Source organism: Coccinella septempunctata, chromosome 4 (assembly GCF_907165205.1).
Source record: "Coccinella septempunctata chromosome 4, icCocSept1.1, whole genome shotgun sequence".
Classification (NCBI taxonomy): domain Eukaryota; kingdom Metazoa; phylum Arthropoda; class Insecta; order Coleoptera; family Coccinellidae; genus Coccinella; species Coccinella septempunctata.
The window spans coordinates 12,575,622-12,602,902 of record NC_058192.1 but is presented as its reverse complement, the minus strand read 5'-3'; the positions used below and the strand labels follow the sequence as shown (position 1 = coordinate 12,602,902).

The 27,281-nt window shown below is 34.9% G+C and overlaps 5 protein-coding genes across 15 annotated transcripts in view; 2 read left to right on the top strand and 3 right to left on the bottom strand.

The window, feature by feature from the left end:
- Positions 1-455: 455 nt before the first annotated feature.
- LOC123310932 (guanine nucleotide-binding protein subunit beta-2) lies at positions 456-14,843 on the bottom strand. Its single transcript, XM_044894647.1, has 6 exons — positions 14,692-14,843; positions 3,438-3,548; positions 2,348-2,627; positions 1,988-2,153; positions 1,614-1,821; positions 456-1,063 (listed from the first exon to the last, which is right to left on the bottom strand). The coding sequence occupies exons 2-6, from the start codon at positions 3,507-3,509 to the stop codon at positions 740-742; spliced, it is 1,050 nt and encodes a 349-aa protein (XP_044750582.1). The 5' UTR covers positions 3,510-3,548; positions 14,692-14,843; the 3' UTR covers positions 456-739.
- Positions 6,404-24,852, top strand: LOC123310931 (procollagen-lysine,2-oxoglutarate 5-dioxygenase). Of its 2 annotated transcripts, XM_044894645.1 has the most exons (8): positions 6,404-6,558; positions 6,619-6,714; positions 9,543-10,106; positions 12,144-12,487; positions 15,615-15,736; positions 15,795-16,022; positions 23,284-23,608; positions 24,224-24,852. In XM_044894645.1, the coding sequence occupies exons 1-8, from the start codon at positions 6,513-6,515 to the stop codon at positions 24,758-24,760; spliced, it is 2,262 nt and encodes a 753-aa protein (XP_044750580.1). In that variant the 5' UTR covers positions 6,404-6,512; the 3' UTR covers positions 24,761-24,852. The 2 variants fall into 2 exon arrangements, with proteins under 2 accessions (XP_044750580.1, XP_044750581.1); XM_044894646.1 differs by lacking the exons at positions 6,404-6,558; positions 6,619-6,714 and adding an exon at positions 7,484-7,702.
- LOC123310934 (immunoglobulin domain-containing protein oig-4-like) lies at positions 16,611-18,093 on the bottom strand. The gene is made up of 4 exons (XM_044894649.1): positions 17,700-18,093; positions 17,582-17,653; positions 16,879-17,028; positions 16,611-16,778 (listed from the first exon to the last, which is right to left on the bottom strand). The coding sequence occupies exons 1-4, from the start codon at positions 17,793-17,795 to the stop codon at positions 16,620-16,622; spliced, it is 477 nt and encodes a 158-aa protein (XP_044750584.1). The 5' UTR covers positions 17,796-18,093; the 3' UTR covers positions 16,611-16,619.
- Positions 18,616-21,701, bottom strand: LOC123310933 (immunoglobulin domain-containing protein oig-4-like). The gene is made up of 5 exons (XM_044894648.1): positions 21,042-21,701; positions 20,893-20,984; positions 19,141-19,222; positions 18,982-19,049; positions 18,616-18,925 (listed from the first exon to the last, which is right to left on the bottom strand). The coding sequence occupies exons 1-5, from the start codon at positions 21,163-21,165 to the stop codon at positions 18,767-18,769; spliced, it is 525 nt and encodes a 174-aa protein (XP_044750583.1). The 5' UTR covers positions 21,166-21,701; the 3' UTR covers positions 18,616-18,766.
- Positions 24,853-26,283: 1,431 nt separating the features above from the next.
- LOC123311077 (piezo-type mechanosensitive ion channel component) overlaps positions 26,284-27,281 on the top strand; it is a 49,296-nt gene continuing 48,298 nt past the window's right edge. For 7 of the 10 annotated variants that reach the window (XM_044894843.1, XM_044894844.1, XM_044894851.1 and 4 more), the window contains exon 1: positions 26,285-26,476. The gene's annotated coding sequence lies outside the window, so the exon portion shown is untranslated. Of the gene's footprint in view, positions 26,477-27,281 lie in introns of all 10 variants that reach the window. The other 3 variants (XM_044894842.1, XM_044894852.1, XM_044894845.1) reach the window with 3 other exon arrangements.

Genomic DNA, 27,281 nt, shown 5'->3' with positions numbered 1-27,281 from the left:
TGTTATGATAATATTTTTTCTTTTGCCATGCGTTCCAACCTACATTTTGTTTTTCTTGCACTAGTGCGAGAAAGATATTTTTTCCGTACTATTGCGGTAGTAGTGACACTTTTGAAACTGAAATGAGTGAAGGAAAATGAGAAAAAGGTTGTAAATAAACTCATGTGCCAAAGACAACCGTTGTCTCTGCCGGCGCCGACCAGTGAACTCTAAAAGATCTTTCTTTAGTTAGAGTTTCTTTTTATTTTTGAGTTCACTGGCGCCGTTAGACAGATTACAAATTAGTAATTCTGTCAAAGGTCAAAGGTGGTCGCGTGCAGGAAAGTAACACTTCCCGCACTTGTTAGGAAAATAACTATTACTACCAACTACCTACTTATTTTCTTTCGCGATTGCATTCAAGATGAACCTATGATAATTAAAAAATAACCGGTGTTTGAATGAAACAAAATCTTAATATGAACAATTTATTCATTTGCTATTGAAATTCCACTACATATTTAATGAAAATAGCATTGAACATGTTTTGAAACCTTTATGTAATATTAAAATTTATGTTCTTCATTATCTTATATAAAAAATACAGTTTTGATGTTTCAACCTACATCTAATTAAAAATATAATCATCATTTATTGTGAATGATTGAATCAACTGAATAATATTAGCAGTTTGATTTACTGATATAGGAGCTCCTGTTTATAGGTTCTTTCTCACATCGTGAAAACCACGTTAATCCATTTAACCCCATACTCGAACAGTTTGGTCCCAGCTACAACTGGCCATACCAATACCATTAGCAGCAACAGATATAGAAGTGATACGGTTTTCATGACCTGAGAGTGTACCATTATGCTGGTTCTTCAAAGTATCCCACATATGAACGTTATGATCATCGGACCCACACATCAAAATCCTACCGCTCAAAGATAGAGCACAACATGTGAAGGCACTATTTGGGGATGGTGGCTTATAAAGTGCAATTTGTTGATCTGCCCTGATGTCGAACATCCTTGCTGATTTATCTTCGGAGCCTGTCACGAAGGCAAAGCCGCTAGGATGGAACTGAAAATGGATAGATTCCTTTAATACCATATCATAAATTAACGATAATAAATATAGTGAATCAGTAGGAAACAAAATGAGAATGCTTAGTTATTTGGCGGAGGCAGGTGGAAAAGAAGGAGAAGAAGAGAAAGAAGTTTCACGTCTATGATTATACAAGCAAAGAAAATAATACTTCCATTTTTTTTCGATGTTCAGTTCTATGCTACCAGGATAGTATTAGCCCTATTTTTTTAATTTCCGAAATTCTCAAATAATATAATATATGAGGTTAGTAAACAAGACATCTGAAAGATGAAAATAAATCGTATATCCTATATGGTTGCGCTCAAAGATTATGGAGTTAACTGTAATATCTGGTTAACTCTATAATCTTTGGTTGCGCTAGTACCAAAAATAACATATCTCCAAAACGGCTCATTTGCGGACACATGTTTTATGAAATTTTTCACTTATTTTGAGGCCTATAATCAGCTCTCAAAATATTGAAACTATGTTTTTTAATACCCGGTATACATAATAATTTTATATCTGAGATAAAAGGTCTTACACAAACTGAATTGACGTCAGCTTCATGGCCAAAAAATGTTTGTTTTGGTTGTTTCTGATCTCTCAAATCCCACAGCCTGCATGTTTTGTCAACGCTTCCAGTAACAAACATGTTACTTCCTTCTGGTCCTAGACTGATCGACACAACATCACCATTGTGAGCTATCACGTCCGATAATTTCCTTCCAGTTTCCAAGTCCCACTGACATCTGAAGGAAAATTTTAAAACTCAGTTTACAAGAAATTCTATGAATAATAATCTTTGATACGCTAGCCCTATAAGTCTCGTTACACAAATTCCATGCAAAATTTAATCACATTGCAGATGTGCAGAAGTTACAATTACGCTGAAAAAAAATAATGAATAGAGCTTACAGTTTCATGTCACCAGATCCAGTTATGATATGTTTATCGTCAATGAATCTGCAAGAACTCAGGAAACCGTCATAACCAGCTAACTCCCTTACCATTTTGGCCACCCCTGAGCTGTCCCTGTTGTTCAAATCGTAAACTGTACACATATTATCCATGCCACCGCAGGCTGCAAACGAGCATAAAATAAAAAAGTTATATTTTCACCATTTTCATCACCAAAAGTTCCATACTCAAATAACGGACCGCAATGGACGATATCATCTACTATAATAGCCCTCGTCGTTTGTGCATTGATGAACCGATTCCACCAAAACGTAAATATTGAAGAGAAAAAAAATCGAAAATTCAAGTTGTCCTCACCTACGAAGTTTCCTGAAAAAGCGTAGGCCACACTCATCACCCAAGCAGAACGCAAAGGTATGATCTGCATTTTGTTTCCTGTGTAAGTGTCCCAGATTATCAATTTACCATCAAGAGAACCAGTGACGCAATGTCGACTATCACCACTATAGTGGACAGAATTAACCTTGTTCAAATGGCCCTTCATGAGCTTCTTGGTGCTGATTTTGACCTTCGGGGCATCAGAAACACCCTCGCACTCTTTTTCAAGAGATGTGTCTGCCACCTTATTTTGCGCTTCCTAGAAAAATTTTCATTTAACGGCGTCGGTTACATAAGAAAATAAATGTTTATATTCAAGATTAGATGGATTAATCCCGATAGGTAAATCTATAAAGACGTTTTTTATGGTTTTCTATTCAATAGCTTGCTGGTAAGTGACAAAACTCTACCGGTAAAGCGGTACGTATACTGACACGTATACGTACGTATACTGTATAGCGTATGTATTGGGATGAAAGAGGCAAGAATGCTTGATCGACAAAGTGTTATAGAAGTGGAATCAGAAAAATATTTCCATTTGCGACTCCTAGTTTGGAGGAAACTTGTTAGAATGGGTATTACATAATGAAAAAATACATCGGAAAAGAAATCACAACAACTATTATAGTTGTTGATGATTTGACGGCGTGTTTAAATTTAAAAATGAATTATTAATTACTCATTTGGTCACTTAACAGTGTAAGGTATACTTCTCTTAACATTTTCATTAGGCATGTTGTTTTGTCATCCCTTTCCATTGGAAATAAATACCACCTAAATTGTCATTATACTTTGCCTTTATCTAGAATTAATAAAAAGGGGTGGAATTTTCAAACCATTGGGCGAAGTATGACAGAAAAATGAGGGTCAGATGCATACCTCTGAAGAGGAGTAAAAAAATTATCCTCAACCATAATTTTGCAATGATCAGAACCTACTTGATCAACATGAGTAAATTATTTTAGGCGATATTCGTAAAGAAACAATATGTCTCTGCTTGTAACGACCAAGATATTACAGTGACAAGCACAAAAATTATTTTTCGACGATAATAACTCATTTGACCTACCTTGAGATTATTATAAAGGTCCTCCAGCTCTTTACGCAAAGCTAAGAGCTCTGGATCATTTTTTGGCGGCATTTTATTGGTGGAACACTCTATCGGGAATTTGCGATGTTACTGAAAACAATATTTCATCTAATGTATTAATCATGTTAGGTTAATTCAATTAGTCCAATCCTATGTCAATGAAATAGCTATTTAGCTGGATACCATACATGTTTTTCCTGGGTTAATATACCAGGAGAAGCCGATATCGTGATATCGATTAAACTTAAACTCCGATAGGGCTAGGCGGCTTCTTTGGAATTCATCGCTGCATCCGCATGAAAAACTTTGAAAATGGGTTAGCGGGTTTTTCTGGATGCATTTCCACCTGTTTTGATGACATTCATATGGTGATCACGTTTCTTTATAGAAATACATTCCAGTTAACATTTGTCAAGTGTCAATTTAATGAATTTATCGGAAAAACGACGAAATGTTGAAGGGAAGAAATGTTGTGTTTTGAACCTGTCCTTCATCATTCGCAAATGCGAAATGATGTTGCCCAAAATGCAATATTAAAAATGTTCACACAGCATGTTTAACAAAATGACCAATTATGTTCACGATTTAAATTCGAATATTTCAAAAACGATTGGATTTGATGAAAAAAATCAAATATGCTGAACTCGCAATATAGAAAGGCCTTTCAAATCAGTGAACACTTACCCCATCAATCCCTTTTCAAAATATAGGCATTGTATAAAGACAATGATATAGGGGATGGGGTTATAACACTGAAAAAGAGTTAAAGCGATAGGGTTTTGAATTTGATCTTAGAATTTGTCCCCCTCTGGAATCAAAATTCGACGTATCCGAGCATTCCGAGCGTTTTTATATAATTCGGTTCTGTCAACCGCTATTTCGTTTTCAATGGCTCACTATGTATAGTTTGCTCTATGTAGTCATATAAAAAAATACCTACTGGTGTTTTATCAGTTTTATGTCATTATGACTTCACAGTAATGGCTTCATTGTCTACCGTATTCGATATAGTGAAATTTAAAAAAATAGCTAATACTTGTTCCATCAAAAATAGTTAAATAAGAAAAATCATCTATTGCAGCAGCAAAAAATTTAGGTACCTATATACATGAAAGCATTGAGTACTCAAAGATAAAAGATAGTTATTTGAAATGATGCATTCCGTACGAGAGGTATGGTCTTATAATTTTTCTTGGTTGAAATTCATTCGAATGATTTTTTTAATTGCTCTTGTTGCTGTATGATAAGATTGGGGATTTCATGTACATATTATAATACCGGGTACCGGGTAAACCAAGACTGTATGATTATAGTTTTTCGAACTAGAAGTGATGAATTATATTCAGTACAAGGTATCAGTTATTTTAAAATTAGTGCATAATTGCAAATAATTATTATTTTCCTGTTGTAACATTATATAGCGAGGTATTTTGAAATTTGACTCCGAACTGGGAATTTCTTAGAAGATCATAATGAATCGATAAGATAAGCTTGGATGTTTAATATCATTGCTTTGATTATTATTGAAGAAATAAACACTATTTTATAGCGAATTCAAGTAAAAATAAGCCATAAATATTTTTTTTCGTTTTACATGAATAGTGTCGAATATGATCATTATTATGAGATTAATTTATTGACATATATTTTCAAGTCAGGTACCTACTTTTTTGTGCAGTTGACGTGAATAAATCGAAAATTTGATTGAAATGGTTTGTCAAAATAAACTTGATGAAAATGAAAGCTGTTTATATAAAATAATAAAGGAGCAACTAGAAGAAAGAAAATTCAAATTCTTAGTTTGGCCCCTTTCATATAAGAAAGATTTGATACTAATTTTTCATTAGTGAAAGTTCAGGTTTCAAATATAAGATCAAATTTCGGTATAAATAGTTAGGTACGGGTAGTTAATTTGGAAAAATACAATTCAATCAGATAACAAGGACAATAAGGAGGAAGATAATTATTTTTGATTATTTAAATTTATTCTCCAAATCAAGACCAAAAATACAAACTTTATGTTTTTGGAGTTTTTTGAAAATATCACTCTGTTTCGTCACATTTTCAGTGTTTCATTATTGTACAGTTTTTTTTTTTTTTTCAGAGGAACAAAGAATGGTGAAAACCATAGCCCCCTACGGTTCTTCGTTTTTGAGTTATTAACAAAATATGAGATTTTGACAATTTCGAAAAGTTCTCATAACTTTTTTGTCTTTGAAGTTACAGATCTGAAACTTGAATCTTTTGCAGGCACTTTTTTATGTAGAATCCACTGACGAGCACAAAATATTTTTTCAGTTCGAATCATCAGGCGAACTTTCTTAAATGCAAACTTTTATTGAATTTGTTATTATTAAATTGGAGAAAAATCTTTTGTCAGTAGATTACATGTATTAAAGTGCCTAAGAAGGTTCAAGTTTCAGATCTGTAACTTCAAAGACAAAAAAATTATGACTACTTTTCGAAATCGTCAAAATCTCAATTTTTGTTTATTACTTAAAATATAGAAATGATAGGCTAGTTCTGTCTTCAGATTTGGATTAGTCCGGAATTTTTTCCAGACATTCGTCATCCGTTTTCTTCTACCCTCAGTAGACAGCGAATTTTGCCCACCCTGCCCACCGAGTGTTGATGCAAATGAGAAGTATTGTACTTCGCATTGTTAATATTATCTTATTACCTATATTTTTTCCTTAGGAACATATATATTTTCCTATCGCTCTATAATTGGGTTCATTTAATTTTTTTCGCATCAATAATCATCGCATCAAATCATTTAATTCAGTTTCCCTTGTTCTCTCGAATGAACTGAGTATAAACAAATAAAAACAATACCTATCCAATTAACGGTCGCCAATTTCACTTTACAGAACAAGGAGTTTCAGATGAAAAAGAAGTAAACGAAAGAGAAGTTGTCGATTTGTCCATTCCTGCCCCGGATTTTATGTTGGAGAAACCAATTTTTCGCCCGAATAATTTTTCTCCAGTTAGCTTTTATATTATCCTTCCCAGCAATTTTGACTGCAAAGCGAATGCTAAGCTTGAACAGATAACATGACTCGCTTCAAGCATCTCACCTTGATGGTTTGCGTTATCGTAGGTGTGAAAGAAGAGTGCACATTTATTCAGCAGTAGCCGTTAAGTGATTATTTTGTTTCAGTGTGCAGAGGACAGCACTGCGAAAAAATTGCAGGTGGTGAAAAATGCGAAGAAGACGACTCTCTCGAAAAAATTACGGAAGACGATTTGGTCTTGGGTGAGATTTTAATAACAAATACCTACTAAAAATATTGGAACGTCTGGTATATGGATCTTTTTTTTGTCCCATGATTCGATAACTAATCGAACAAATGTTTAGAAAAATATGGATACCGACTAATTTAAAATCCGTGCTTGGCTAGTTTTTTAGGAAAATTTTTTGAAATTTTTTCGAGGATCACTAGCGTGATATTATATCACAATTTGAACACATACACTTTTAGTGTATTTATTTTTCTAAGGTTTGAAAAACTTTAATAATGTGTACTTGAGAACCTTTCATCAGTTTGGAGATGATTTAAAATGAAAAACCTTTGAAATCGAACAAAATGTTGAAGTCTACTGAAAAAATTCTCTAAAAAATATAGAAACATTTTCCTTCTTTCTTCTACCTTCTGGCGCCCAAAATTTTTAAGAAAATAATAAATTTATGAAATTTGGTTCAAGAATTGAGTGCCCCTCAGGCCTCTGATCTTTGGCTCCTATCGACGATCTTTAAAAGTTGTCAATTGTAGACAAAAACATAATAAACCAAAAAATGTTTCGACATTTTTGGTGCTGTACTCATTTACCACAACAATTGTCTAGATTAGAAATTAGTGCAGTAAAAAATAAAAGATGCCTCTTTCATGAAGAAACAATGTTGAACAATTGTAAAATTTGCTGAGTTGCCTCTGGAAAACTCGTTGCTGATGATATAATTCTAGGATAACGAAAATCTGGCAACGTTGCTTTGTCGGAGCATACAAGAAACTGGTCCTTCGCATGGGATTGAGTTTGAGTTTGACATTCAGCTCATGCTCTTCGTTGAAGGTACGAGGGCTTTTGTTGAATTTGTGCCATAGTATGATCAGGAAAACATAACCTTCAAGTGTTTTCAATTTTCTTGTTAGTATTATATATTAGGAGTAGAATCATGAGGGTTTCAGCCTCTTTGCTAGTGTTAGCATCAATATTTTCATTCATCTACGCCGATTTGGAAAAAGGTGAGGTCTTATATTCATGCCATTATTAAAATGCAAAATAGTAATTTTTCTGGAAATTAATCCATTAAAGCCATATTTATATATTCATCGAGTTGTCCACTTTAAAAACCTTCCTTATTCATGTTGGAGAATATATTCGATAACATGCAGTTTTTCCAGTAAATTTTGACATATATTTTTTTTTCATTTTCCTTCAATTGGATCCGAATTGAGGGTGCATTGAACTTCGATGCATCCGATAATTTATTTAAGGCCACATGTGTACACAAACTGAAATAATTACACCAGATCAAGACCGGAAGCTGAATTTAGCCGGATAAACAAATTTTTCCGATGGTTCATTCGTAGTTCATCTCTTATCAGGCTGTGTGGGCAAAGAAGTCGTCTTTTTAAAGATAATCGCGACAAAATTCACGAAACCGTGTTAGTTATAGGGTCAGAAGAGATATTTTATGTAGGCGAACCTTGCATGAGATAAATCCACTTTATTATTCTCCGATTTTGTCGGTGATGTAAGGAACATCTGTTCATACGTTCGTCGTCAAGTCAATTGGGCAATGAAATCTGTTTTTGAGATCATAATTGTTTTTATTTTAAAATAGGCCATATAGCGAAGAGTTCGTTGAAATCGATTCAAAAGGTTCTTTCAATCGGCCTCTGCTGATTAAAATTGTTATACTTCTATTATTGGAATGATGGTGATAATCCTAGACACTCAGATTATTAGAAATTACTTAAAATCTCTAAAAGAAAAACATTCTCAAAAATTAAAGCCCCCTGAAATATTCACAGTGAACGTGAAGGTTTCAAAAAGCAGATAAAAAAGTTCAATAGTTACTGTATGAATGAATATTAAGAGCGGCAAATTCTGCATGAAAAAATAATGACATTTGCTGTATAACTTTGGTCCGCAAATGCTTCATTTTCTGGCAAACGGGGTGTTGAAGTTTTTCTTAAAAATTGACAAGCAATAAAGAATTTTATGTTCATTGGCGGCGCGGATACGGGTTATGATCTTTTTTCTTTCTTTATATGGTACGCCACTTAGATAAATCTAACTCATTTTCTAATTGTCCGTTCAATTTGTGACAAAAATTCTTTCATGCTTTTTTTCGTATGGGACGCCTTTTTATCTTAAAAATTTAATATCATATTTAGCATCGCTTCTAGATAATGATTCGAACTTATTGAAGTATATATTGAAAAATACGCGTTATATTACTAGTATTTTTTTTTTATAAAAATGATGCCCCTCTCGAAAAAGGGATGGGAAATTTCTTCTCCCAAATTGAAAGAGGAATTCAAAAATGATCTTCAGTTTTAGATATCCCAGTGGCGTATCATTGTTTATATTCAAAAAGTGGGATAAGTACTGGTTTAAGCTCCAATGCAATCTATTGCACAAAATTTATATAGCAACCTTTAATTTTTTTTCATGCATATAGAATCAACTCCTGAAGTCGCACCTATTCTCTAACTCAACATTCTAACATACTGTATATAGTTCAGATATTAGAAATATGACGATAATGCATACTTCACAGTTTAATTGTATAAACGCAAGAAAAAACAAGAATATAAAAAAATCGATGTTCTTCCGGTCCTTTCGAAGCTCTGTATCTTCATTTCATACAAAAAATTACCGAACTATTGAAAAGAATTCATCGTGCTTCAACTACAGCCCAATTTCTGTAAGCGCTTTTCAGTGGCATTGAACTCCGAACGAAATTTTCCACACTTCAATTAGACCTCTAATTGAACTGCATCAATTGGACTCATTCACGAAGTGTAACATTCCAACTCGGATCTGATTGATTTACCAATGCTTCCTTCTTTTCAGATGACATCCTCGTCTACACAGTGGCAACTGAAGAAACAGATGGCTTTCAAAGATACAAACTTTCCGCTGACGAATTCGGCATAAAGCCCGTAGTTCTGGGATTCGGTAAAGAATGGAAGGGCGGAGATATGTCAGGGCCAGGGGGTGCCTGGAAAATAAACCTCCTGAAAACAGCCCTGCGAGAGCACAAAGATCAAAACAAGATCGCCCTGTTCACAGATGCGTACGATGTTATATTCTTGAGGAAACCCGAAGACATCGTGAGGAAATTCAAGGAAACAGGGGCAAAAGTACTTTTCTCAGCAGAGGTGTTCCTTTGGCCCGACCTCAAGTTGAAGGATAAATATCCGGTTGTCGAGGAAGGAAAGAGATTTTTGAATTCCGGAATGTACATCGGTTACGTCGATCAACTTCTGGAGCTTTTGGACCGGGAGGAAGTCAAAGATACGGACGACGATCAGCTGTTTTTCACCAAGGCTTATCTCGACGAGGAATTCAGGAAGAAGATCGAGATGAAGCTGGACCATAAGAGTGAAATCTTCATGAACTTAAATGGAGCTGAAAGTAAGTTCACTAAATTGAATTCTGTGTATCAAAAACTATTCAGCTTCACATACTTTCAAAGTAGTATTCAAGTGCAAAGTTTCAAATGGATTGGATCTATATTTTCGGAAATTTTGGGATTTTTTTTGGGGGCCAAGCAGACGTGGTTGAGTACAGTGCCCGGATGGGTGAACGCTCTAGTTATGAATTTGAGCGGACGTGCAAAAGCTCCTGTCCTATGTTAGTACCTACTTTCCAGATTTTTTTTAAAGCAAACTCTTGTCTTCGAATAAAGAGTATATCGACTTTCACATTTTTATTCCTTTTTGTTGAAAAAATCAAATAATTCGAAAATGAAGGAATCTGATTCAACTCAACGAAATAATTCAGGCAGTTTGAAAATGTTTATATTTTTTTTCAAACCAAAAAATGAATCTAGAATACATGGGTGGAACAAGATGGATACTAAAAATTTCATCGATTTTCTTTGACGTGTTCCAATAAAATTGAGGAAATTTAGATGATGTAGGTACGTGCTAACATTTCCGATCTCAATTTTTTTCAATTAATTGTTCTTCAGCTACCGTAAATAATTTGCGGAAGAAATCATGTTTTATGACGAGGTACCGAAAGGTTCGTTTTTTTTAATTATTTTACGCTCGAACAATATCGAGAATACATGTACAAATACTGACTTGGTAGTTGCGGTCGAAACAATACGATTGATTGATAAAACAGAGAAATTCAACTTTCTCTCTGGTTAATTATTTTCTTTCGAACATTTCGTTCTTGTTTATTTTTTCATTTCGAAAAGCACAGAGGCCAGAACAAGAATGTATTCACTAACACTCTGTATATAGCGGCGAGTGAGGAAAAATGATGAATCGAATATTGAAACGAATTCTTCGTAAATTATGCATTATCTATAATTATTGAAGTCGTCATAATCTCAAAATTGCCACTTTTCAATTTTACCTAATTTAAATTATTTATTGATAGTCGTAATTTGGAAAGTATTTGACAATAAAAATTGCATATATACCACATACATATCTTCATTCGCAGGAAAATGATATCTATTTATATCCGTTTGCAACTGATATCTCCTATTTCAAGGAAAATTATTTTCTGGTGAATAAAAAACGATGAATTGATATTATTATATCAATTCAATCAATATTTATTTTTCGAATTTCGTTTCAACTACCCGAAAGGTATTTTTTTCTGGTGTGAAGAATGCGGAATAACCCTAAAATTTTCCTGAATTTGTAGTTTTGATGAATTTTCAAAAAAGAATATATTTAAATAGAAGTAGTAGCTGATATTTCAGCTAGGTAGGTACCTACTGAATTACTCGCTACTGGACTAAACTAATAGGCAATAGCGTAATGAGAACAAGTCTTTAAGTGCGCATATACTTCATCACCTCTATGGGAATCAGCAAGAGATTGTCGTCATACAATAACTTAAGCGGAAGTAACACCTCAAGAATCTCCATTCAAAAACGGCATTCACTAGTTCCTAATTTACGCTTTCAATTTCTTACGTGGAGTCTTGATTTTTTTTAAATTGAAGTTAAAGGACGTCTTGGCGTTACCCCGTCTCTTTTTTTCACTTTAGTTGTTTTTTTATGAGAAAAAAAAATTGAACTTGAGGGTCAATAAAACTTGTTTTTCGACGGTTTTTCGACATATTTCGATAAAAATAACGACGGGGTTTCAATTGTTTATATATTGCAAAGATTTTCATAGCGATATATGCCAAAATTACGTTAAAATTCAGGAATAACTGAAAATTATTCAATATTCCTAATATTACCTCTCACGTGGTAATTTCTACTTTTCAACTGACTCAGTACGTAATTCAGGCTATTGCTCAAAGATGTGACACATTTTCGTATTTGGGGTAGCATCCGTAAAGCAAACATAGTCGATCGCCTTGATCTCGAATCGTATGTACTACTTCCCCTTAACTATATTCAAGATGGATTATTTTAGTTGGAATTTTCGCCATGTATGTGGCAACTGAGAAATTGTAACCGTTCCCCCAAAATTCCAGATGAAGTCGAAATAGTCGAGACAGAATCGAAGGAGCATCACAAGTACAAGCTGAAGAATCTAATAACCCATACGGAACCCATGATTGTCCATGGAAACGGACCCTCCAAAAGCACTGCACTGAATTACATCGGAAATTACCTGCCAAACGGCTGGAATCCCAATGACGGCTGCGTCAGTTGCAAAGTTGGCCAGTTCGACCTATCCTCCAAGGAGGAGGACCTGCCTTATGTCCTGCTGGCCCTGTTCATCGAGTATCCTACTCCCTTCTTGGAGGAGCAGCTACTGAAAGCGGCCAGTTTGGAATACCCGAAATCGAGGATGCATCTATTCATACACAATGCGGTAAGATCGTTGAATGTGTTTATGAAGATTTTGTAGCGTTTAAAAATAGATTTATGGGTGAATGATGTAAACAACGAATGCGGACATTCCCTGAATGTAGACCGAACACATAAGCTCTATGACTTCAGAGCAATAATAAGAAGCATTATAATATACACTGCGCAAAAAAATTAACGCACATTCTGAAAATCTCAATTTTAATGAAAGTTAACTCTACATTGACTTTATAACTTATTTTTTATGTTCTCTCGGGAAGGTTTTGAACGAAACAAGACACATTAAATGGAAGAAAAATTCAGGATTTCACCGAATCCTATGTGAAAGAAGAGAAATGAACAATTTTCAAAATACTGAAATGCTGATAAGTGATTTGATACTTGGTATTTCCACCCCTTGCGTTGATTACAGCTCGGCATGTTCTGATCTAATCCTTCCCAGATTTCTCCGAGTTGGATTCCTAAGTCATTAAGAGCAGCTGAATGATTTTCTGAACTTCTCAGCCTTCTATTGAGGTTGTCCCAAACCTGCTCAATCGGATTGAGATCTGTACTTCTTGCTGGTCATTCCATTCGAGAGACTTCAACCTCTTCAAGGTACTCTTGAACGATGCGCGCACGATGGGGTCTGGCATTATCGTCAATAAAAATAAAATTTTCACCAATGTATGGGGCATATGGCACTACATGCTCTTCAAGAATGTTCCTTATATACTTATCAGCATTCATAGCTCCATTATCAACGACCACTAGGTCTGTGCGAGCAGTCAAAGATATTCCACCCCATACCATAATCGATCCTCCCCCGAAACCAGTAGTATTCCGGAAATTGCACTGAGCATATCTCTCATGTGGACGTCTGTATACAAGGAAACGTCGATCACAATGGTAGAGGCAGAATCTAGACTCATCTGTGAAGAGAACTCTTTCCCAATCGGCCTCTTCCCAATGGATATGCTCTCTCGCAAAATCCAAACGCGAGTGGTTGCAAACCGTTGTCTCAACGAAGAAACTCTCAAGTAACGTTCTTGAATGGTAGTTGTTACCCGTGGTCTACCCTGTCCTGGTCTTCGGACATTCATACCTGTCTCCCTGAATAGTTGCAACATTCTGGACACACTTGTATGGGAAACTCCAAACCTTTCTGCAATTCTTGTGTATGTCCACCCTTCTTCTCGCAAAACTACCGCTTGGGCACATTCCTCTTGGGTCAAATTGCGTGTTTCGCGTTGCATAGCGATCGAGTGTAGAAAATCAAACGAAAGAAAAACTATTGATCCTAGAATTGATCGAGAACAGCTGATTTTAGAATGGAGCCAATACATTCAAAATCTGATAATATAATCTTTTTTTATTCCTGCTGGGAAAAAACATCTGTATTGAAGAAAACCGTTGAAAGTGGATAACATATGCATGCATAATCCTGATAAAAATAATTATCATTGAGAACACCTTCAGTTGTAGAATAAATTTGAGATTTCCATAATGTGCGTTAATTTTTTTGCGCAGTGTAGTTATTTAATCAACTAGGTTATTAATGAAAGCGATTAATGATTGAGGTATTTTAACATCTGTAGTTGTGATATTTTGAGTAAATCACATTGATATCATTCCCTATTTTATCTGTTAAAGAATGTGTGGAGCTGATGGAAGCTGGAGTTGTAGTACATAGATAAATTTATTACTCTCATCTAACCATCATAATTTTTCTGCAACCTCCACAATTCATCTCTTCTCAATTTACCCGCTAGGTACTACGAAAATCAATGCGACATACAAATGAAAAAATTATTTGGGAAGCTGCTGAATACTTCTATGTTCGATTACCCATGACAATAATGCATTAATAGGAAATTAACCAATAAAAGGGTTCATTAACAGCTAATTCCGTGTACGTTAAACAGTGCTATTATTAAGAGGTCGTCGGAAAAGTAATTTAAGGCTCAGTCGGCTCAGTGATAAGAATATCCTTCTACTGCTATGATAGAAGACTATTCTCGTTTCACTTTCTTTGAGTGAATAATGAAATTCTGATTTTATTACCATATCTGATAGAGTAATAAAGTTATTAGGAACAGTATGATCTCCTATAAAGCGAGCAATTAAGGTAAATTGTCGGTTCGGTGACAATAGTTGTCAAGGTAAAAAATAAGGATTCACAATAAAAATTCAATGTTATACATTAGCACCAGGTAAAAAGGGTCTCACCAATTATGAACTACCTTTCCACGTACACAATCAATAACACAATAAATGGCAAATGGCTGATAAAACCTTTGCATACAAGCCTAGATTAGACTTATCGCATGATTCTTGGTGGTATGTTGGTTTTAATTGAATATCCATGGAAGGAAGAACGATAATTGATTAATTTCAAAGTTTATTATATGTAGTTGTTCGCTCAATGTCGAAGGACTCGATTTTCAAAGACGTAGTATATTATTTCGGATAATAATTTATAGAAAACTCTAAGAGTAATTCAAATACATTGAAAGTATTCATGCTCATCAATTCGAAAATTTTCTATCCTTTTCTGTTTTATTTTCCATACAGCTTCACAAAATTTGGTAGATTTAATAGAGGTTTTCCGGTTATAATCGGGCTGATTAGCTGCTTTCATAAGAGGCCCTGGAAATTAGGAATCTTCTGATTTCAATTTGCATACCAGAAATTCCATTTGAAATATTATACCTAGTGTATAAAGTCAACGAAATAAAAGTTCTAGCAACTTTCAAAAGGCCACTTGCCAGGAGAGGAGCACAAACTACTATCATTGGTCCCGAACTTTCCTGTGGTATAGGCAAACGTGCCTACAGAAAAGAGTTTCAGGAGAAGCAAAAAACTTAGAGAATCTTCTGGGTTGGATCATTCCAAAAAGATTCTTCAAAACTTTCATTACGAGATCTACGGAGTATCTGGACCTTCGCAAGAATATGCTATATCTCGTCACTCGATTCTTGGGTGAAGGAAGTTTACCTTCACCCTCCTGATCCTGAAGATGCTATTGTGATAGCGAAACACGTGTCATGGTTCAAAACTCATTTTGTATAATCTGTTTCTAGTTCAATTATTGATTTTCATCAAGTATCGGCCACATCAATTCAATATTCCTATTTTTCCTTTATTTATAGGCGAAATACCATACTGACCACGTCGACACGTTCCTAGAAGCATATGGTACACAGTATAAGAGCGTAAAGAAGATAATACCTGACGATGCAACCACAGAATGGGCTGCCAGAGATCTGGCAATGTGAGTCGAAAATCTCCGAACCAAAACGAAAAAATTATTCATCTTTTTGTTTCTGTAGGGATCAATGTTTGGCTAAGGAATGCGATTTCCTCTTCGTGGTGGATTCCATCGCACATTTGGACAACCCGCACACCCTGAAGCTGTTGATCGCTCAGAACAGAACTGTTTTGGCCCCTATTATGGTCAGGCACAATAAGGTTTGGAGCAATTTCTGGGGGGAGCTGACCAAAGACGGGTTCTATGCCAGATCTAACGATTACATGGATATCGTCCAAAATGACAAGAGGTAGGTGGTTCTGTTCGTGTATTTTTTTTAGCTCATCCTACTCAGGAAACCTGTATGCGTGGTAGGTTATAGTTAGGTTTTTCATTATTTGATGGAATGAAGAGAATTACTTAATTTTATCCCACTTTTTTATTATAAATAGGATTTCCTACATAAGAAAGATTACATGACAGACCCACAGTATCATAAATCCATAAGGATATCTTTTGATCTTTTGTTCGAAAAAGATTCATCAAATGAACGGAACACCATATTCCGAAATTCATTTCATTCGATATAGCCGTTTGTAAGATATAACTAAAAATAACATTTTTCATGGTTTTTCAACAGCTTTCTTTTAAACCTAGCCGATTCGGAAAAAATGGTTAAGGAAAAAGGGTTTCTTTCAACCTCTAGAATCTACTGTTGAAATATTTGTACGAGTCAAAGACTGAAACTAGATAAATTGTTCGCAAAAAATTATTACCAAACGAATATTCAATAAACTTGACATATAGGTATAAACCGAGAGAACAAGCAGGTTTTAGATCTGGTTATGGAAAAAATCTTCAGGTAGTGAAAATCAGTACACATCTACACATTTATTTTTTGTAATATTTAATCGAATGCTATACTGAAATCTGTTTTGAAAGATCTTCTATCCAGCGAATACATATTGTCGGCCGTGCATTCGTATACTCCTGCGTCCATCTGAGTGGCAGGATCTATCTCCAATTTACTTTTTATTCTGTCAGTCCCGATCGTCCATTCGTGAATCTGGAATTTCACCCCATTTACATCAACCGTAAATAGTACCAATGAGGTTGGAATTAGAATGACCTTTTCAACATTCACTATTCCTCACTTTCATACTCACATTGAGATACATATGGGTGAATATTTCACTGCCATCCTTGTACCATGTGATGATAGGCCTTGGGTTACCCCTTGCCACACAAATAAAGGCTATCTTGTGTCCTAGTACGTATTCATAGTCGAAGTGTGAAGCAAGGGTTATTTTTGCACCCTGTATAAAGTAAAATTGGTTATTTGTAAGGAAAGCAAGTTGGAGAAGAAATTACTGTCACTTTTTACTTTTGGAGAGGCGGAGTAATATTCCCTCTCTTAGTCTTTTAAGGATGGTCATATAAATGAGGTCATATAAATGAGGATACTTTAGAATAGTTTATGAAAAATAAAAAAATTCTCCTCTTTCTTCTTCCTATAACGAGTTGGTATCAATATATTTGAGATTGATGAAGTAAGTACATAAACCCAACTGAAGGTGATTTCATATAAACGAAACTCGTGCATTGGTTTCAAAATTTGTGTGCTGAATGTCGAGAATAATTTTCTTATTTTGAGTTTTATCACTTTTCTTCAACCTTCATCGATGTGAGCTTTTATGTTTTGAAATTTTCACTATTATAGGTATCACATATCATATTAGATTGACTGTCATCAAGAAGAATTGTACACAAGTATGAAAAGTTTGCCTTAAAGTATACATCAATCTAAGGATTTCAGGGATTGTCTGGTACTTTCCTATCAAAGAAATAGATAATAAATAACCTACTTACGTTGTTGTTGTTATAATACTGGTCGGATTCCGGGTCCCTGTACTTTCCGGTGATGGGCAGACCTATTTGGAACTGAATAAGAACGTGAGTTGCATTCAACCGATTTCACCCATCTCACCTTTGATTTGGTCCTGCTCCTGGCCCTCCCTCTCCTCCCTAATGCCAAATCTGCCGAGAATACGACAAGAAGCAGGCAGAGCAGGCAGGTTTTCATTTCGATCACAGCCAGAAAACGGACTTGGACAAAATGCAACAACACTTCTTTCTGACCCACAACAAGGTTCCCCCTAAAGCTAAGCAGGAGTACTGTGCGGATCTCAATTATTTAAATTGATATGATTTGGCAAAATGATGAAAGGTAGTTTATGGGTCTATATTAAATAATAGGACGCGTTCTATAAAAAGGTTTGTGTATTGATGAATTATATAGTTGTAAAAATTTCCGCATCGGATATTGACAAAATTCCTTCAAGACCTTCGGGATTTTCATATTGTGAGAATGTCTGTCGTATACGTTTCATTTAATTTCGAATGTTTTTTTATGGAATGGTATGAAATTCTTGTGTTTGTGTTTAACTGACCTATGAATGAACGCCCAGTATACCTAATTGTTTGAAATACTGCCGAGTCAAGTCTTTGTGACACAGTATATAGAATTTGCTCTTATGGAGAATATGAAGAAGTAAGAGCATTAGCGAAATCTCACTTTAGAAACTTGAGATTTCCTCTTTATGAAACTAATAAACCAAAGAACTGTATGAAATACCTCATGCGGAAGAATCTATATTGGAGAAACCAAACGCCTTCTACAAATAAAAGAGCACAAAATAGAGAAAACGACGAATGAATAAAACTCCTCGAACGTGCTTGATAATAGACTATAAGGTTAAATGAGAGTTTTAAGTTGAAGTTAAAAGAAGTGACGAAACAAGATAATCATCGATAAGACAACAAAACAAGAAATAATGGTTGAAAACATTTGAAATATTTGATTTTTTACCAGGTTGTTTCTATTGTCCTTGAAAGAATAAAACCTTTGATAATTTTTTTAATCAAAATGGAAAATATAACATTTCAATAAAAATAAACTTTCTTTCATAATGATATAATACGTAATTTAACGAGTAATCAAGCAGTAATTCTTTCAGAATGATCATGGTTGGTAAAAACGTTATTTTCAAATTCTCAATAAGCAACCATGACATAATCTGTGCGGAAACCTCTAGAATCAATAGAGTATTTGTTGTTTGCCTGACATTCGTAATAACCAGCGTCCTTTTGTGTGGTAGGATCTATCTCCATTTTGCTTTTGAGTGTATCGTTACCGATTGACCATTCGTGAACCTATAAAGAAAAAATTGACGAAGACATAAAAAAGCATATACGAAAAATTTCTGAACCTGGAAAAATTTGTGGGCGTAAAGTTCTATGCCGTCCTTGAACCAAGTTATTTCTGGTCTTGGCAATCCTGAAAGAATGATTTCTGTTAGCGTCTCCTAGATTATTTATCGATATGATTTCATTTTTCTGTCTTTAATTTGAAAGATTATGGTTCTCACCTTGAGCCATGCAGAAAAAGGTTATTTTTCTGCCTAACATATAATCCAACTCGAAGTGGCTAGCCTTGATGATCCTTGCTCCCTATGAAAATCATTACAAAATCTCAATGTAATTCTTAACCGTTTTAAAGACAATTGCGTCAAAGTTTTAATACATTTATAACGTTGCAATTTATGCATCTTGAAATACTGAGTTGGCTGAGATGGCTAAACAAATAGGATTCTTTCGAATAATAGTACTCGTATTGGCCTATTTGGCCATTTTTCACGATTTTTTTAAATAAAATTTTCACACCCTGTCTTCTGGTTGACGGGATTACTGTGTCCAGCTTCTGGATTTTCGAAAATGGAGATCAATGTTCCAAGATTCCCTGACACCAATATCGAGAAAAATTCAGTGATTCAAGTCATTTTTTTCCAACCAGATGGTGCAACATCACCAATACTTCTGTCATACTCGGCAAAACTATGAATTTTTGTTCAAAAAGTTATGATTTAACACTTTTGAAATTATTTTTGTAGGGATATTCGAGTTCGTAGGTCTATGCCAATAAATATCGAACTAGAGAAACCCTTCGAAATTCAGATTCATAGCGTATATAACCTGATTTATTGTAGAAATCATTGAAAACAGGGTGCATCAAATTCATTATTACAAATAATGATATGGGTATTCGAATAATTAAAGTTGTTGATTGAACTATGATTGTCGTGAATTGTACAGGGTGGGCAAAATTGGTGATACCTAAACTAAAACTTTTTAACCCAACGAGATAGAGAAAAATGAATGTACCATTCATGTCGTACTTTTTCGAGAAACTAATAATGCCATCTACTGCATTCCTCTATCTTCTTTTGTTTTTGAGTTATAGGCCAAAATTTATATTCGGGCGATTTCAACTTTGGCCATTATCTCCGTTTCTGTTTGTGCAAGGATGTTGAAATGAACACATTATACAGACACTTTTTTGATAGCAATCCAGTGGCGTACTATGATTTTTTCCTACAGGTTCATTTGCTGAGCTATAACATAAAGTTGTGTTTTTTCTTATGAAAACAGTAGTTTAAAATGACTTAGAAAGAATCGCCGTTTTTTTACCGTTTCAGAAATATATTACACATCACCCTAAGTCTTTCTAGGTCATTTTAAACTACCTACTGTTTTCATAAGAAAAAATTAATCTTTATGTTATAGCTCAGCAAATATACCTGTTGGAAAAAATCATAGTACGCCACTGGATAGCTTGAAAAAAGTGTCAGTATAATGTTTTCGTTTCAACATCCTAGCTTAAACAGAAACGGGGATAATGACCAAAGTTGAAATTTTAATTTTGACCTATAACTCGAAAACAAAAGAAGATAGGGGAATGCAGTTTGTGACATTATCAGTTTCTCGAAAAATGACGACCGTAATGTGCCATGCATTTTCCTCTATCTCGTTGGGTTGAAAGAGTTGTATTGCAGGTATTACTAATTTTGCCCACCCAAGAAGTTTTTCTCGAATTTATCGTATTTTATTCGATTTTCAGAACATGTATGTATATTCCTTGTTGAGAAACCAAATACCTACATGATCAGAGATGATGAGTGTGAAAAAGTTTTTTAATCAGTAACATCGATTATTATTCTAATGGTAGAATAGAAAATCTGACATAGTATGCAGATGCATTTAATGATTATAGACAATAAGGCAGTAACGCCCTGAACAATAGATAAAAAAGTGATAAAAAATTAATCTCAATCAACACTCACGTCCTTGTTTTCGTAATACGTCACAGATGCTGGATGCCTGTGCCTAACAATAATTGGCGAATTGAATATCCTCCCCCTCCTGCTCTGCTTCGCTGAAAATTTTCAAAATGCACTTGGACGATCTTCGATCAAAATACGCAGTAATATACCTCCCCTTCCTCCAACCCTGGCCCCGAGGCATGTGGTCAGGTACGGAAGGGCGCAGACCAAGAACAACACCCTCTTGCTCACCATACCGGCCGATCGTGTACTACGTTTGTCAGGAAGGTTCATTGTTTTAAATTGAAGATTGGTGACTTTGTCCTCCAAAACATTCGATATTGTTTTTCATTGTCCCTTGGAAGTAATTTGTGCTTAATAGGGCTATTACCGACGAAGGAGTTGGCACTTGAGATTCAACATAGGGTTAGGGAAGTGGAGTACTTTGTTTAGACCGCGTATTGAGATTTGCAGGTCAAGTTTACCAGGTTAAAGAACAATATATTCTATTAGATATTAGATGGTCGAATTATCTCAGGAATGAAATATCTTTCTTTTATTTCTTTCTCCTACTGCTGAAGTTTCATCAAGATGTTTCACGTGTCATGAAAATAAGAAAATGAGTTTTCTAAGGAACCATTTAGTAAATAATAATATTTTCTCCTTTCCAGATTTGTGTTTATTATCATTACCATTATCAATGGTAAGCACTACATGAATTAAGACAATACTTAACTGCCATATTCCTTTCACGATTTTTCTGGATACTAAAGATCTTATACAGTGCGCAAAAAAATTAACGCACATTATGGAAATCTCAAATGTATTCTATAACTGAAGGTGTTCTCAATGATAATTATTTTTATCAGAATTATGCATGCATATGTTTTCAACTTTCAACGGTTTTCTTCAATACAGATGTTTTTTCCCAGCAGGAATAAAAAAAATGATATTATCAGATTTCGAATGTATTGGCTCCATTCTAAAATCCGTTGTTCTCGATCAATTCTAGTGATCAATAGTTTTTCTTTCGTTTGATTTTCTACACTCGATCGCTATGCAACGCGAAACACGCAATTTGACCCAAGAGGAATGTGCCCAAGCAATAGTTTTGCGAGAAGAAGGGTGGACATACACAAGAATTGCAGAAAGGTTTGGAGTTTCCCATACAAGTGTGTCCAGAATGTTGCAGCAATTCAGGGAGACAGGTATGAATGTCCGAAGACCAGGACAGGGTAGACCACGGGTAACAACTGCCATTCAAGAACGTTACTTGAGAGTTTCTTCGTTGAGACAACGGTGTGCAACCGCTTGCCTCCTTCAAATTCAGCTTGAGCAAACTCATGAGGTGCAAATTAGCACTCAGACAATAAGAAATCGCCTCAGAGAATATGATTTAAGGCCTCGTGTCAAGGCAAGAGGCCCAGCTCTTAGCCCAGCCCATCGAAGGGCGCGTTTGGATTTTGCGAGAGAGCATATCCATTGGGAAGAGGCCGATTGGGAAAGAGTTCTCTCTTCACAGATGAGTTTAGATTCTGCCTCTACCATTGTGATCGACGTCCCCTTGTATACAGACGTCCACATGAAAGATATGCTCAGTGCAATTTCCTGAATACTACTGGTTTCGGGGGAGGATCGATTATGGTATGGGGTGGAATATCTTTGACTGCTCGCACAGACCTAGTGGTAGTTGATAATGGAGCTATAATGCTGATAAGTATATAAGGAACATTCTTGAAGAGCATGTAGTGCCATTTTCCCCATACATTGGTGAAAATTTCATTTTTATGGACGATAATGCCAGACCCCATCGTGCGCGCATCGTTCAGGAGTACCTCGAAGAGGTTGAAGTCTCTCGAATGGAATGGCCAGCAAGAAGTCCAGATCTCAATCCGATTGAGCAGGTTTGGGACAACCTCAGTAGAAGGCTGAGAAGTTCAGAAAATCATCCAGCTACTCTTAATGACTTAGGAATCCAACTCGGAGAAATCTGGGAAGGATTAGATCAGAACATTTTAAGATCACTCATTTTGAGTATGAACCGTCGTTGCCGAGCTGTAATTAACGCAAGGGGTAGAAATACCAAATATTAAATCACTTATCAGCATTTCAGTATTTTGAAAATTGTTCATTTCTCTTCTTTCACATAAGATTCGGTGAAATCCTGAATTTTTCTTCCATTTGATGTTTCTTGTTTCGTTCAAAACCTTCCCGAGAGAACATAAAAATAAGTTATAAAGTCAATGTAGAGTTAACTTTCATTAAAATTGAGATTTTCAGAATGTGTTAATTTTTTTGCGCAGTGTATATATCTTTTTCGCAACTACTCAGCCTGAAATTCTACTCGATGATTCAATGAGGATGTATCAGATTAAGATGTGAATTTATAACAATATGTATTTCTCTTTACAGAGGACTATGGGTAGTACCTTTCATAAACAGTGTTTACCTTATAAATGCGAAATTGCTGAAAAGGTTCGACAGAAAAACACTGAAATATTCGAAAGACAAACTGGACGCCGACATGGCTTTTTGCGCCAACCTGAGGGATCTTGGAGTTTTCATGTTCGCCTCTAACAGGCTGGATTTTGGTCATTTGGTCAATCCCGAAACCTTCGATACTACCAGAACCGAGCCCGATATGTACCAAATCATGGACAACCAAAGAGACTGGGAGAGTAGATACATCCATCCTGACTACCCTGAGAACCTTAACCCAGAGAAGAAACCGTTACAAGTAAGCATGTGTTTATCATTCAGTTGAAATATGATTGATGAAATAAAACATCGATATTTTTATTATATACAATTCAAGTTTATAATTTTTATCATAATGTTTCACTTTTTTTAAATCATAGCAATCATATAGCTCTGAGAGGTGTTTCACTGTCAAACCTTTTCTTTGTTGATGATTTGTCGTTGCCTCAGACTATCTGTGAATATTTCATTACAATTCCTAAATTTTATATTGTGTTATTTTCATAAATCAAGATGGGTTTATTTTTTTTTCTGTCTCATCGAAAGATTTGGATTTATTTTTGTTCATTTTTTGCGAATCTCTTCAAATTGGTGACTACTTAATTTTTTACCAATGAATCTTTGAATTGTCGAATCTATTCTATATTTTTATAGCATTCCAAATAGCCTAATCATTTGTTTCTTCAAATCAATTTTTACGTGAACGGTAAACGCATCTTTTGGCTGCTTTTTGCTCGGAGCTTCTTTAACTTTCCTTACCTCAGAAATATCTGGCAAAACTTTTAAATTTTGACGTAAAAAATATCGATGCATCGTTATTTTGCGATTATGAACATCGAGAATGATGCTTCATTCTGATTTCCAAATGTTTCAGCCTTGTCCAGACGTCTACTGGTTCCCAGTGGTGACCAGAAGGTTCTGCAAGAGCTTGATCAACATGATGGAAACTTTCGGTAAATGGTCGGCGGGCAAGAATGAAGACAACCGTCTAGAAGGGGGCTACGAAGCTGTGCCCACAAGGGACATCCACATGAACCAAGTGGGCTGGGATCGCCATTGGCTCTTCTTCTTGCAACAATATGTACGACCGTTACAAGAACACGTCTTCATAGGTTACACCCACGATCCACCTAGGTCCTTGATGAACTTCGTGGTGAGGTACAAACCCGATGAGCAGCCTTCTTTGAGGCCACATCACGACAGTTCGACTTATACCATTAATTTAGCTTTGAATGAGGCTGATGTCGATTACGAAGGAGGTGGCTGTAGGTTTATAAGGTATAATTGCAGCGTGACCAAAACGAAACCTGGATGGCTTTTGATGCATCCTGGAAGACTGACGCATTACCATGAGGGTCTTCTTGTGACGAAGGGTATAAGATACATTATGATTTCTTTCGTTGACCCATAGATTGAATGAAGAACTGATAATTTTTAAAGAAAATTTAGAGATCAAATCGAATGTGGCTAACCTGGAGGCAGCAAGTTTGAGATCCTATCAGATCGTAGAATAACACAATCATATAATATTCCCAAAACTACTCAACCATTGCCATCGTTTCTGATGATAAGTTTAGCAAATTCTTATCGTTATATGTACAAAATTTTTGTAAATTTATTATTTTCAGTTGAAGTTTATGGTCACATTTGAAATGGAGTTTCTCATTTAATAACAATGGTTTTCTTCTGTAAAAAAAATTTATATAATGTTCCTAGATCGTATATTTCTTCGTTTTTTTTGTGTTAATGTTCGTTCGATTCTGATTGGAGGAAAATTCATCCCCCTGATAAGATGAATGATCGAATATTCAAATAATTACTAATGTGTTCGTTTATGTGTATTTTTTTCGAAGCTTAAACATGAAATAATTTTATTTATAGTGCTACCTAAGATCAAATATCTTTTTTAATGTGCAATTTTATATAAATTCAATGGAAATATATTTTTGTAAATATGAATTTTGTTTTAATACACCACTCCACTTCCAAAATCTGCAGATAGTGGACTTCTTTCCAATCCTAACAATGGAATTGGCCATATTTCAGGTGATTCTTGTGTGGAAGGTTTTGATAGGAATGGGCATTTTTGGGCGGTGTCAAGAGAATACTTTCACTACAATGAGTTTTATGAACTGCTATACTACATCATTCAATGAAGTTTTTTTACTTTAATCGAATATTTTTTCAAATGGTATGTAAAAAAGTTAGTTTTGGAATAATTGGCATAATTTTAGTTTTTTTTTTGTTTTGTCATGAATTTTCATCAGGTAGCAATTATACATATTCAATTCAGGTAACTTTGGGAACAACAAAAGTTTGTGTTCAACTGTTTATTATTTACTGGAATAAAAAAATTATGAAAATCGTTGAAAATTGTTGATAATGTAAGAAACTTCTGATAAACTTTGAACGGCACCCTCTTACTGAATATCTAAATTGTAATAATCTTGTGGACTTCTTTTGAATTATATAATATTTTATTCCTTCTTTATTGACATATGGATATGAGATAGAGGAAAATTTATTTTTTTATTGTGTAGGTAGGTATAGCTAGTTATGAACAATCGGCTGTTCTAGTACCGAAAAGCAGGAACTCATTCATAAAAATTATTGGTTTTCATCTAAATTTTGTGACAAGTCCTTAATTATTACCTAACCGAATTTTAAATATCCTCAAATCTTCTGGGAAAAATTGAAGGACCTGGCAACCTAGCCTGAACCGTAACAGGCTATTGAATGACTATCGCCGAAAATCACCGCACGTAGCTACGCTCCTGGAAAAAGGATAGCGTATGGCATGTGCCGCGCACAGGAAGAAGACAGCAAAGGCGCGGTGCTTAGCATGCGTAAAACAGCCGAAACGTCCACATGTTCAGGTTACATCCTTCCTTGTGAACGGATTCGTGAAAAAAAAATAGTCAGGGGCGATTGGTTGCAGTTGTCAGTTTGTTCGCAAACGTTCGCGAAACAGATTGCGGATGTCCGACATAAACAAAACCAATTCGACATCACGTCTATGTTCAAAAACGTGTGGGAGATGCTGTGTACTGTGATGTGAATCGAAACGAAAGAATATGGGATATTAAGACATTGATGATCATTATAACTTGAAATAATTGTAGTGAAGGTACGGGAAATTTTGAGGTTATATTAACAGGTTGAACTTTTCAAATTCATTTCAAGTCGAAAACTGGGAATTAATTTTACTATGACTTATTTTTAATTGGAATAACATTTTAATCTGAAATTCAGACAATTCAAACATGTGATAAGGAAATACCGCACTTTCCTAACAGTTTTCCTACCTCAATAAATTTTTGATGCACACAAGCGAACGAATTAAAAATAACACAGAATAAACACCGTAATCAGTTGTTTTGAACTAAATGGAATTTTTCACTAGATTCTTCATCGTTTGATCCATTTCGGTAGATTTTCCGAATCAGATGTTCCATTTCATTCAGTCAACTAACTCTATCACTATATTTTCGGAAAAGAGAAAAGAAGACAAAAATTGCATTCATAAACAGCAGTTAGTTATAATGATATTATACATTAGATATATTATAAAATAATGAATGAGAAAAGGGCCATTTTTTTGCGATTTATTAGAAGGAGTTATCATATTTATTATTACTGCTAAATTGCTTATTTATTTTTGATATTTGAACCTTTTCATTCAAAGTCTAGAGACAAAATTAACTACAGGGCGTTTACGTAAAGTGTAATAAATAATACATGGGGTCAAACATGCATCCCTTTATTCCCATTATTCTGAACAAAAAATTAGGTAATATGCCTTAAGTTTGTTTGAGTATTACTTTCAGGGGTAACAAGCCCTTGAAACTTCTCGCAAGATCCATATTTGCAGCTTAAAACCTGGCATTATTTCAAACCTTGGGTGCTTGTCAAAAAAATTTTGTTTCTGTTTT